The sequence below is a fragment of the Chenopodium album genome, chromosome 17, assembly GCF_948465745.1.
Source record: "Chenopodium album chromosome 17, dcCheAlbu1.1, whole genome shotgun sequence".
Lineage (NCBI taxonomy): Eukaryota > Viridiplantae > Streptophyta > Magnoliopsida > Caryophyllales > Amaranthaceae > Chenopodium > Chenopodium album.
In genome coordinates this window covers 938144-951488 of record NC_137850.1, presented here as the reverse complement: position 1 = coordinate 951488, position 13345 = coordinate 938144, and the positions used below count along the sequence as shown (strand labels likewise).

The window sequence follows — 13345 nt, the reverse complement described above, 5'->3', positions numbered from 1 at the left end:
AATCAGCAAAGTTGAGTACATACAAGCTACAATGTACAAAACCTAACATGCTCAATTAAAAGTAAATAAACATACAAAACGAATTCATTAATCAAGACTCCACACTTAAACAATTCAATTGACTCATCATAATTAGTAACCAATTCCAAACACTTGACTCTTTATATTTAGTTTGATTAATTTAATTTGGAGTAAGCAATAGACGAGGTTGTCCAACCCACCAAATCATTTTGGTCCCAAATGACCATTTAAAATAAAAGTTTAGCGCAAAGCAAGAATGGGCGCGACTCCATTCTCACAAAGTTAGTCTAGGATCCCATCTAACTTTCATTATAAAATAAAAATGTAAATACCAAAAGAGAAGAGGACATGTTGATCAAACAAGCCTCGAAAAGCCACGGGCTACCACCGTGTACCCCAACCCATAATTGTCAATACTCTAGAAGTGCACCCTTTCCAGAGTTTTATTGCTCATCCTTGTTTCACTTTATATGATTACAATTTTAATTAATAGTCAACTCATTCAAGTAGACCATACATAACAATCATATATCAATTCACTTTTAATCTTATTTAGGACAATGGTGATCACATCACAAATTGACCTTTAATTCCTTTAATCTTCCAAATTATCCAAAATTGTTGAACATAGTCAACCCACCTACCCATTTCGGCCTAATCCACTTTTACTCAACATACTAACAAGTCATGCTTGAGTAATAAATAAAATAATAATAACCTTGTGGAATAATTAATAAATTCATTCCACTTAAACCATTCAATTCCAATCCTTTAATAATCCAAATGTGGTTAATAAACCAATCCAATAAAAATATGCTTGTATCAATATTCCATACAAACAATTAATCCAATATAATTCAACATGCTTGCATCCATAACTCCATACAAACATAATCAATTCACCAAAACATGTCTCATAAACATAAGCACGTGAATTAATTAAATGTATAACCAAACAATTTCCATCCAAGTGTTCTCTAAACATGAAACTAAGTTATTTCTTTTTGGTACCTAAGCATGATACTACTTACAACGAAGTAGACATGTACGTACCTCGTATAAACAATCCTTTGTGCCACTTTTAATCACTCAAAAGTCTCCTAGGGAATAATCACTTCCTAGAGAACAACCAATAACAATAAATTAATACTCAACCAAATTTCCAGCAACTTAAATTTACTTTAGACTATTTAAAAAAAATCTGAAAATTATTTAAAAACCCCTAATTAAACTCCTTTTTAATGGGTAATCACACCCTTTCATTAAAATCACAATTATACTACTTTAAATAAAATTCCAGCATTTTAAATTAATCAAAAACCCTTTAAAACTCAAGGATGAAATTTAAAGCATAAAAAAACTTCGTTAAAAATCAAAAACTGCCTGAAAATCATATTAGAGGCTGAATTTGGCCACGAGAGGGTGATGCACACTACCAAAGGTAGTGAATCTTTCTTAAAACATTGTTTCCACATGGAAAACACTACTTTTTTTTATCAAAATCGGATGAGTTCAAAACCTAATCGGGATTAATATTAACGAATGGAAATCTAAGAATTAAAACACGAACTTACGTGTTCAAAATATTCTGGGATTAAGTTAAACTAATCAGTAGTTATAATCACCAAAATTTCAAACATCATTACTATAAAAGCCCTAAATCAATTGTTAGTAAAAACCCTAAAATCGTGATTTTCAATAATTAAAAACCCTAGGTTATAAAATTTTACAAAATCTGAAAATTATGACATTTATAAAATCTGAAATTATAAAGTTTAATCATCAAAATACAATTTGATACTAATTAAATTAATTTCAAACAATAAAATCAAAACCCATAAATCAATAATTATAATTACACAAATTAATAAAACAAAGGAGAAAATAAGACTAACATTTTGTGTGGGGAAAATTTTGGGGATGTATGGGGTATTTATAGGGGAGAGAGTTGTAGGGTAAGTAGGAGTATTGGGCCTCATAAAATTAATGGGCCAAATAGGTAAATGAAATGGACTAGGCTTTGTTTGTATGGCATAGATTGTAGAATGAAAGCTCATAAAATAATTTGTACTAAAATAATTTTCGACCCAAATTAATAATTTGAAACTTTTTTAAAATAAAATCCGGAAAAATACAAATAAATATTATAAATAAAATAAATTTTCATTTATAAAATATTTAAAAATACGGGGGATTACAGGTGAATTCTCAAATAACTATATAATATAGATGAGAGGATTTGACCTTGTCACCTCAAGGTCGCAAAAGATGAATCCCTAAGAAATATTAGCAGTAGATCTAACTCATTTAAGGTATGCTCATGGTCATTGCAAAAATCTTCAATATATAAAATTGTACTTATCGAAAGATACGTCTGATGCCACGCGATATAACAACTATCAACTTATCGAGTATCAGCTTTTCTCCCTCAAAATGTATGTAGTATACAATAAAGTTTATAGACTTATAGAATCATTGAATCAATGTGGATAATTGAAACATATAGGTAAAGATGGGCACGAGCCGTGCCGGCACGCGGGCGGCACGGCACGACGGCCCACCTGTGGGCCGTGCTGTGAACACAAATTTGGGAACCGGCACGGGCACGGCATGGTGGCCGGCCCGTGGGTCGGCACGCCGGCACGGCACGTGGCACGCGGCACGGTCGGGCACGACCCGGCACGGTACGTGTTTTATTCAATTCTTTTTGTGTTTTTGGCTTATCGCACTCGTAATTTTTTTTTATTATATGCATTGTTGTTTTTCGCTAAATTAATAAAATTATTTACATAAACTTAAACATAATTAGATAAATAATTTATATAACCTTAATTAAACTAAAGTTGTTCAAAACAAAATATATTAACATTAACATAAACATAAATTAATAACATTATTTATATAAAATTTAGTTGTACTAAAAAATATATATATATCGTTTTTTTATATACATATATTAATTAAAAAAAAAAAAAAAAAAAAAAAAAAAAAAAAAGTGGAACGGGTTGGCCCGCGGCCCGGCACGGCCCGGCACGGCCCGCCAGGCACGTGGGCCGTGCCGTGCCGTGGGCTGGGGTGTGACACATTTTGGCACGGCACGGTACGTCCACCACCGTGGCACGGCCCGCGAAAGCACGACACGGCCCATTGTCCATCTTTACGTATAGGGTGCATAATACAATTCAAAATAGAAGGATTTTTTACTTTATGAGGGATCCGATCAAAGAACATACTTGTATCTTTGAATTTATATGATGGTTAATGGGTTATTTGCTTATTTAGTTGCACAAAGAGCAGTCAAATCATTTGAATGAGTCATAACTAGTGTGCCCATTTCAAGTTCGAGTCATTTCTCATTTCAGGTTAATAAAATTTTGGTTCGAGTCATTTCGGTTAATTAAATGGATCTCTGAAAGAGTCGGTTTTTAGTGTAACAACCCTACATACATGATGTTAAACTTAAAACCGGTGCAGCCTGGGCCCAAGCTCAATGCTATAAGGCCCACAAGTCCACAGCGCATTGTTCTTTCCTGCGTCAGAACCTTTTGCCCCTCTTTCTCTCTCTTTCTTCAGACATTCTCATCCTCTTCACCTTGTTTTCTGCAAAGTGCAAACCACTTCCAATTCCAGATTAAAACTTGAAGGTAAACCTCTTTTTAAAGTTTTAAAGGCCTAAAATGAAAACTTTATGGAATTAAGCATCATTCTTTTGGTAATTCTATCTTGTAGACCATAATTCTTATCAAATGATCAATAAAAATTACAACTTCACTGACTGACTGTTCAATTTTTGGTAGTTTTTGCAGTTTCAATTTCACAAGAATTACCTAAAATTGGGGAATTATTGAAATCTATGGAGTCAAAGGCGCCACCTTGTCATCCTACTTATAATTTGAAGGCTGTCATCAAACTTGCTCTTGCTGAAGATTCTGCTGATAAAGGTCCCTTTTTTTATCGCCATTTTCCCACTTTTCCTTTTCTTTTTGTTTAATTTATTTAAATTCTGCTATGATGGGTCTTCATGAATTTTGAATAACCCTTGAATATAAGGGGTTACAGTTTATGGGTTGTAATGAATTTCGGGAAAGGGTGTTCAAAATGAAGAAAAAAAAAATCATGAACAATGGTTTTTGTGTGGCACATTGAGATCATTTAGGACATGCAATTATAAAGTTGGTATTACATACAAGAGGTTTGTTTGTTATTAGTCCATTTTTGTATAATGGTTGTCAATTGAGAATGGTTTGATAAGAGGGTGGTCTATGGGTGTTTTTATCAAGGGCATCTTCATCTAGGAAAGATGCTTCGAATTTAATTGCATCGTGTATTCGTGTTGATGATGAGGTCTATAAATAAGTTTGTGTCGCCGGTCCAATTGCAAGACATGGAATTTAGTAAAGGTTGGAATTGACTTGAATTCAGATGGTACAATTGTATAGTTGTTGGAAATGAGATGTAGATGTCTGTATTGACATTTTAATATGCTACTTTCTGGATGATTGGTTGGTGATGCTGTCCTGAATTTTTATCATCTGAGATTTTTTTTCTTTATCGTTCACTCTGCCTAGTGGATTCTAATTGATAGGAAGAGCTCATAGTGTACTTTAGGGCCTTGTCATTGAGTTGAATATAATTGTCTGCCTACTCCATATTACAAGAAGTTAGAGGGTATCAATTGAATGAGTTTAGAATTGGTCAAGAGATCAAGTAGTACCTTTAGATGAACTATCTGTAACAAGTGGCATCAAGCTTGTGATCACTACATTACTAGTGAATCATAGAAGTTTGAGCATTGTCCTGATCTAACGTTTGTTCTTTATAGGGGATGTGACATCGATGGCCACAATACCGGCTCAAATGGAAGTGGAAGCCCAATTTTTGGCAAAAGAGGATGGAATTATTGCAGGTATTGCCCTTGCAGAAATGATATTCCATGAGGTGGATCCTTCCCTAAAGGTTCGATTGCATCATTACATTTTATTGACATAGTGTTGCTTGTTCTGCTGTTTTTTGGACCTCTCAACAGTTACATTATCTATCAGGTGGAATGGTGCCAGAAGGACGGGGATCATGTTCATAAAGGACTTAGATTGGGGAAAGTGTATGGTAATGCACTGGTGACATTCAGCATATCATTGAAAGAATATCCGAAATTTCTTCCCCAATAAATAAGTCTATGTTTTTGTGCAGGAAGAGCACATAGTATCGTAGTTGCTGAAAGAGTGGTTCTGAATTTTATGCAAAGGATGAGTGGGATCGCAACCCTTACCAAGGTATATGTTAATGTAGTGATATAGGGAGCACAACTGCATACTCGCCATACTGAACTCACAGAATGCTTATTATCACCTTAATGCTCTTCTCAAGTGCATTTGACTTGAATTTGATTTACAAACCAAATATCTTAAATGAGTTCAATCCTGTTCACTTGCTTTAAGATGCCAGTCATTCATTATGATCAGTTAATAGATTTTTCCAATTGGCCCCCGGCTCCAGTATATATTATTGTGAAGATTATTATTTTGTTTGGAACATTTACAATATACTCCCTGAGATAATTCACTTGATACTGTCGTATATATCATCAAGCCTTTAAACCAGTATTTTGTGATTAAATGTTGGACCAGATGTGTTAGTGATCTCACTTGTCTAGTTGATAGTTTTGTTGGTTGAATAGATTGTATTGATGTATTCACTTGCTTCTAGGAAACAGAACTAAGACAGTATGACTACCAAGAAAAGGAAAAGGACCTAAAAATTGTGGGGTGAAATCTACAAAATAAAAAAATTGTAATTGAGAGATGTAAATTGTTGTTTGGCTTGCTCGTGCTACAAGATTGATTTTGTTAAACGTATCGTGGTGTCTAAAGTATGCTACCCACTGTTATCACTAGCTTTGCATTATGCACTAAAAGTTTGATGGGTTCTTTGTGGAGTTTGGAATAGTTCTAGGTTATTTGTTTTGTTACAGCTCGTGTATGACAAAATAGCTAAAAGTTTCATTTGTCTTCAGGCAATGGCTGATGCTGCAAGTCCTGCTGTTATTCTGGAAACTAGAAAGACAGCTCCAGGGTTACGCTTGGTGGATAAGTGGGCGGTGTATATCTTTCTCCTGCTAATCAAATCTTGTTAATGTTCCAAGTAATGTTGCTGACCTTGGTGTTCTTCTGCTGTTAGGTTCTAATTGGTGGAGGGAAGAATCACAGGCTTGGTTTGTTTGACATGGTGTTGATAAAAGATAATCACGTATCAATAGCAGGAGGTATCACAAAAGCCCTGAAGTCCACAGACCATTATTTACTGCAGAATAATCTCCAGATGGAAGTTGAGGTAGTAATTTGCTCTCCCTTTTTTAGTTAGCTTAACTTTGGCTATGCTTAAAAAGATGTGTACACTACATATAGTAGGTGAGTCAAGTGCTCTGGAGGAATATTGTAATTAAGGCAGTGTGACCAAATTTGTAGCACTCTGATCCTGCTTTGTTTGAAACAGATAGAGACCAGAACCCTGGAGGAAGTTAAGGACGTGTTAGAGTATGCATCCCAGAATAAGACTTCCTTGACGCGGATAATGTTGGATAACATGGTTATCCCGCAATCTAATGGAGATGTTGATGTTTCCATGCTTAAAGAAGCTGTCAGAATGATTGATGGTAGATTTGAAACTGAGGTAGCTCCTAATCTACAGCTAGTATTGCCACTTGGGAATTGAAATGTGACTATATTTTCTCTTATGCAAGAAAAGTTAGCATTGATGTGACATTATATCTGCATTGTAAGTTTGTAACCTTTACTTTTGATTAATGTATAAGTAAATATGGAAACAAGTAAAATATACAAGGATTACAAATGCTACTGCTAACAATCCTCCTCACCTCTTTTTTCACCTCCAATCAAATAAAAAGAAACCATTCACGATAGATTCTTAAAGAAATGTTAGTTAAAGGGAAAAAGGAAGCTCTATTGGCTGAATCAATCTTCAGACATGCAATAATAAAATTATAAAAATACAGCCATTGGATGCCTATTAGAATGAGTAAAGAAGGATGCCTTGAATGATATGTGAGTACCATATCTGATGTTGTGTATCAGCAAATCTAGTTACCTTTGACTTGCAAAGTAGATTATGTGCTTTCGTTGAATGTTTCTAAAGCTGTTTCAATTATGCAATTATTGATCTTAGTTCTATTGTTTCTGTATGTTGTGGACCAGAAATAAAGTGTTCATTTTTACAAAATGTTGGTTGATTCTTGACATGTTGGCAGATTTTTACCAGTCTGGGACCAGATACATTATGTAACTCGTGAGGTCCTCTTTTCTTTTGTTTAGTAATATTATTTTCTTATTCATATCGTAACAGGCATCTGGAAATGTTACCCTTGACACTGTACACCAAATTGGACAGACGGGTGTGACCTATATTTCTAGGTAAGAGCAAAACCTTCTGGTTTTTTATTATTGACGTCATGTATCATCAGGGGTTTTGATATTTTTGTGTTTAAGACTTGTGGTCCTATAAGTTAATTTGTTGAGCATGGTATGGTAGAAAAAGGATTCGAAAATGAGGCAACCAATTACCCTTTTGTGTAATTGAAGGATGCTGATAACTTAGCTTCTGATCTCTGGGGTCATGGAGTGTTGTGGATGCTCTTCCACCCCTTGTTTCAAATTAATGACTTGTGAATTTGGTTGGAAACGCAGAGATAATATGAGTTTGATCTGTTTAGCTTGCCGCATTCCTTGATTTATGCAATTGGTCATGCATTAACTGACCCTATAGGTACCTGAAACAGATTGAAACTTGTGAACTCCTAGGAAGTTATCTTTTTTTTTTTTTTTTTTTTTTTTTTTTTTTTTATAATATCCTAAGAAGTTTACCTTATCAAATTATAAAGTGACCTAGTATAATGAGATGTCTAAATTATGAAATGGGCTTACAACTGTAGTTGTTACTTGCCACATTCATGGTTTTAACCTTCTCATTTTCGTGCTGTCAGCTTTGTTCCTGTTTGCTACAACTCTATACAAGTAATCAATGCATACTCTTTTCCTAAATTAACCATTCATATTATAAGAATATTCTCTTGATTCTGCAGTGGTGCTTTGACGCATTCAGTGAGAGCACTAGACATCTCCCTTAAAATTGACACAGAGCTTGCGCTTGAAGTTGGGAGGCGTACAAACCGCGCATGATCTGTAGCCTTGTGATTTGGTATGTGGTGAAGTTTACCTCCACCCTTCTTTCTGACAAATTTTACTAAACAACTTTCAGTTCCTGCTAATAAATGTCGTGAACGCTGACCAAAGAGCAAAGTGCCCTTTGTTTACTCAATACCATTGATTATACTGCACTAATAACATGCAGTTCAGTCCTTGTATCCGTACATAATAACATTGCTGATGCTCATCGTAAGATGCTGTCTTCATTATGCTTCCCCGTTCTCGCTTTCATATTCATAGTATGACTGTTTTACCTAGACTCCACCATTTGCAGCCTCATACTAGTTCATAGTGTGTACGACTGTACACACTTTGGCGGAGCTTGATGGTGCTTAATACTCTGTATGTTGCCCCTCTGTAAAAATGCTGGAATTTGGCATTTTTGTACCTTGTTGGTTTGATTCTATACGGAATGATTATTGAGCAGTTTTGACGTTACATAATGGATTAATATAGTAATTTTAATTTCCTTCTTTCTAAGATTATATTTTTCCATTTACATAAGGTTGTGTGTCAAGTTGTGCTACTATATTGTTGCATCAAAAGGTGCTACTATATTGTTGCATTCTTCTACCAATAGTTGCAAAAGCTCACCTTGGACTTCAAATTTTTGCAATTATGCATTAGCAATTCTCAAACTATTCTTAGGGTAACATTTTGTTAGATTTATTTTAATTTACTTGTTAAAATATTAATTCCTTAGAGTTAGTATATTAACTTATCAACTTAAATGAGACAAATGGAATAATGAAAGTACATTATAAACTATTTAATCCATTGTGAGCTTCGACATGATTCAAAGCCATGCTAGATTGGAATTTGTTGTAGGGCTCTTTAAATAATTTTCAAACAAGCATAGACCAACATATAATTATAACATAGTATTGTTATTTTATAATAACAAAAGCAAACTCTCAAAAAAAAAAATTTAATAATAACACAAGCAAACACACTCGTGTACCCTAGAAATAAAAAGGGCTTTTGGGTCCTATAAAAAGGACCCATTTGGACTCTCTTCTATAGTGTGATCAAGTTCAACTTTGGGTCATAGTTGGGGGCCCATATTATACAAACCAAACGACAAAAAATCTCATAAGAAATTTTTTAAAAAAATATGTAGAAAAAAAAAATTAGGAATCAAAACATTTGGATAATCTTCAAGAAAAGGTGTTAATTAATTATGCAACATGCATGACCACCCAAAATAATACAAATAATAATTAGATTGTAATCAAATTGTTTAATGTGATTGCTTGGATGTACTAATCTATACTTTTGATTATTAAAATTAAAACAATTATAAGCCAAAGGAGTACGTCAAATCCTCTAGCATCATTTTCAATCATAGTTGTAATTAATTATTATGATTGCCATATCTATAATGGTTAGTGAGAGTAATCATATATTTATTGTTTTATGAAAGAAAGAAAATTAGTCCTACTATAATAATCCAAGTATTTTGGGGACAAAGAATGCACCAAAAAATGCCCTATTTGATATAATGCATATGTAACTAAGTGCTTTTATGTAACGACATTTTTCATGTCACTCGTTATCTATAATTCTATATGATGTATGTTTGATTTTCGTGTTTTTTGTGAGCAACTCTTGGATTAGACTACCTTAGACTAGACTAATTTGTTGTTTATTAATTATAATTGCTAATAACAATAATTTCGCAAATGATTTTTTTCTTTTGTTTTTTTTTTTTTTCCTTATTTTGGGTGCATCATACTTAATATGAAGTACATGATGACTGATGAGTACTATTCAAAAAAAAAAAAATACATGCTGAGTATGTCTCACCTAATATATTTATGCTCTATATGGCAAACCCTGTACTCATAAGAAGTTTCCATAACCATCATACTTAATACATACTCCGTATTTAAAATATACATCTTGGTGCTAGGTACATCAAATGGTATTTCGTATTTTGTTCATTTTTATAATTATTGCACACTTGGTATTCATTTAATTACTCCGTATCCAATTAGCAATAATATAACCTTACACCCGAGTACATATAGATATAGCCAGCCGATAGTGGGCCAAGAAATATTGAATGGTGAAAATTTCATGAGCTAATCTAATGAGCTATACTATTTATTTCTTGCCATTAAAATATTGATTATGTGTAAAACTGGTGGCGTAAGTTTTATTACACTTTTCTTAATCACTAGGGCAGCTAACACGCGCAATGCGCGCGTCAAAGCTAGTCATATCTATAAGGTTTTTTTTGGTTTGGCATTTACATCACAAATTTAGTTTTTTTTTTTTTTTTTTTTTTTTGAAACAAAAAATCACAAATTTAGTTAAATAAACAATAAGAGAAAATATATAAAACAACTATATTTAGGAGGTATAAATGTTCAAGATAACTAACATTATGAAAACATAAAAGTAAATAAATATTTTAGAGGATATAGTTGTCTAAACATTATTCATTAAAAATAGTTTGTACATATTAATGAGGGTATGTATGTAAATACACATTTTGAAGGGTATAATTGGCATTACACTATTCATAAGAGTAGCTTTCTACTTTTTATAAGGTAGGGAAATCTTAGTAGCACATTATTTTTTAAGTAGATGGTGTAGTATGTGACCCAATAATTTAAGTAATAATAGGATAATAATCTAATGAGAGAGATATGGTTTTAGTTAACTGCTACAAAGTTTGTGTATCCAAAGTGGGTCTATTTTGCATGGTTTGGAAAATGATGGAATTAGTTTTTATCTAAAGTTATGTCTGAGATGCTCTTATTTGTGTGTAAAATCGTTTAACAAAAAATTTTTTTGCTTAATTTTGTCTTATTTGAGCTTATCTAAAATCATATCGGTTGAAATAAGCAAAATAATTTAAAATTAAGTTGACTAAACATGACCTTAGTATACATAAATGACTATTCTTGTTTAGTGAATGATACCCATCTTAAAAAAAAATACTACGTATAAAGTACTTAATTTCAGTTTAACTCCAATCAGTTTAGTTCAGTTCCTAATTTCTTTATCTCATAAAATATTCATTTCAGCTCAGTTCAGTTCAGCTCCAATCAATTCAATTCAATTCAGTTCAGTTCAATTCAACTCGGCTTAGTTCAGTAAATGTGAACGAGTCCTAAATAAGTATGTATTACAAGGTTTTTTGTTTTTTTTTTTTTTTGTTTTTTTTTTTTTTGAGAGAGAGAAAGTATGTATTACAAGTTAAATAATTATAAGTTTTTGGATTTGGGAATCAATAAAGTTTTTATAATTTACAAAACCAAATAGAATTAATTAATCAAGTCTATTCGTGAATTAACTTACGTTCTATAGGGACATATTTATCTTTAATTTTACATCCTATCAATAATGACACTCCCATGCACTGATGCACTTCCAACTTTCCAAGGACGTTGATTAGATCACATAGTTACTTAAAAAAATAGGAACGGAAAAGGTATTAATTTTAATGTAGTTTTTAAAAATTAACCCTTAAAACACACCATCAAACGTAAATATATACTTTTGTCCCTAGAACAGTACTTAGATAAAAATACCCTAATATTCTCTCAAAACTAAACAAGCCTTTTAAGTCTTTTTTTTTTTTTAATACAATTGTTTCATTATTTATGTACTCCGTATTTAACAAAACGCTAACGGCGTATTACGTTGAAAAAGGTGGGCCACAATGATAGAAAACAATAGCACAAAGGTCAAAAGTTGTCACTAATTTAAAAAATTAATTCTTGAGATAAAGCTAATGTTGACTATAATTGGAGGAACTATTATAACTACTACGATACTCGTATACAGATTACAGAGTATTGATGTCAAAAGGCTGACAAATACAGTATTACAAATAACTGACCAATAAATAACGACCAGTACTAATGACAACTAATCCAATTATTATTATTAATGTTAATAAACTTTACGGAATGTATAGTACTGTAAATTTCATGCCGAAAGTTTAAAATATGAGTAACCAATTACGTAGTAAATTTAATCTCACAATTAAAATAATTCTCCTTTCAACCATAAATCTTATCCAAAAAGAGAAATAAGAGCTCAAGTGTCTCATTTCACTTTTAATCAATCAAAATTTTATGGACGAATATAACATGTTATAGCCACACTTATATACTCGTATAGTATAACATTGATCATCACGTAAAATATACCCTAAAGCTTACATCAATTTAAGGCACTCAATACATGTTGAATATTAACTTTGCTTGTAAACTCGAGTTTGCGATTTGAACTCTCCAACATGTGTTATTAACTTATTATTATAATATCATGTGAGCACATTCACCACCGTATAGCTCTGAGTTATGCACTGCAAACACCACTATTTGGCTGTTCATTTACACTTATAATTTTGAGATTCACATTTTTGTAGTCAAAATTTATTCACACTTGTAAATTTATCATTTCTCCTGGGAGTGATTTGAGTTCAATACTCAACCCGTCCCTCCTATGATAGGAGGGGCACCCCTGTATATAAATAAAATTAAATTATGATAATGTGTTTTAGCTCAGGCAAAACGGAGTAGAATAGAGAAAAGAGAGATTACGTTCGAGGGTGGCTTTGTGATGCATGTCAAAGTGTGAATTCTGCACCCCACTAGAAAGGTACGTAATTGCCAATTTTCCATGCTGTTGTAATGTTTTGTATCTTGTCATCTTGTGTGTTTAATTGAAAATTACTCGTGCATTTAGAAATTGGAACCCACTTCTTTATCCTAAGCTATTTTCAGAAATTGACTCCTATAGTCCTATATACAGCAGAATTAGTAAGACGAACAATGAGAGTTAAAATATGTTTATAAATAGTAGATTTTCTTTTATTTTTTTTTATTCTATAAGTAAGGGTATAGTTTTGATAAGACTATCTTAACTTTTTATTTACCTTTTTTTTAAAAAAAAAAACAAAAAACACTAAGAGTTATGTATATTTAACCATATAAATCACATGATTATTAATCATTAAGGGTATAATAGGTTTAATAAATTTTGACGACATTTTTTTTTAACTTTAAATTTCAACATTATTGTAATCTGTGTATAAATAAAATTATAAACTTGTTCAATCCATTTCGGTGTTTCTTTATTATGTA

General features: G+C 32.4%; 1 protein-coding gene across 3 annotated transcripts; it reads left to right on the top strand.

Moving 5' to 3' along the window:
* Nucleotides 1-3560: 3560 nt before the first annotated feature.
* On the top strand, nucleotides 3561-8688 carry LOC145587309 (quinolinate phosphoribosyltransferase [decarboxylating] 1a-like). 3 transcript variants are annotated; one of them, XM_081644040.1, is made up of 11 exons: nucleotides 3561-3665; nucleotides 3819-3962; nucleotides 4844-4977; nucleotides 5064-5127; nucleotides 5212-5294; nucleotides 6035-6118; nucleotides 6199-6351; nucleotides 6514-6690; nucleotides 7381-7448; nucleotides 8117-8232; nucleotides 8515-8686. In XM_081644040.1, exons 2-10 carry the CDS (start codon nucleotides 3875-3877, stop codon nucleotides 8211-8213), a joined length of 948 nt encoding a protein of 315 aa, XP_081500166.1. In that variant the 5' UTR covers nucleotides 3561-3665; nucleotides 3819-3874; the 3' UTR covers nucleotides 8214-8232; nucleotides 8515-8686. The 3 variants fall into 3 exon arrangements, with proteins under 3 accessions (XP_081500166.1, XP_081500165.1, XP_081500167.1); XM_081644039.1 differs by having other exon boundaries at nucleotides 8117-8688; XM_081644041.1 differs by having other exon boundaries at nucleotides 3566-3665; nucleotides 3828-3962; nucleotides 8117-8688.
* The last annotated feature ends 4657 nt before the right edge of the window (nucleotides 8689-13345 follow it).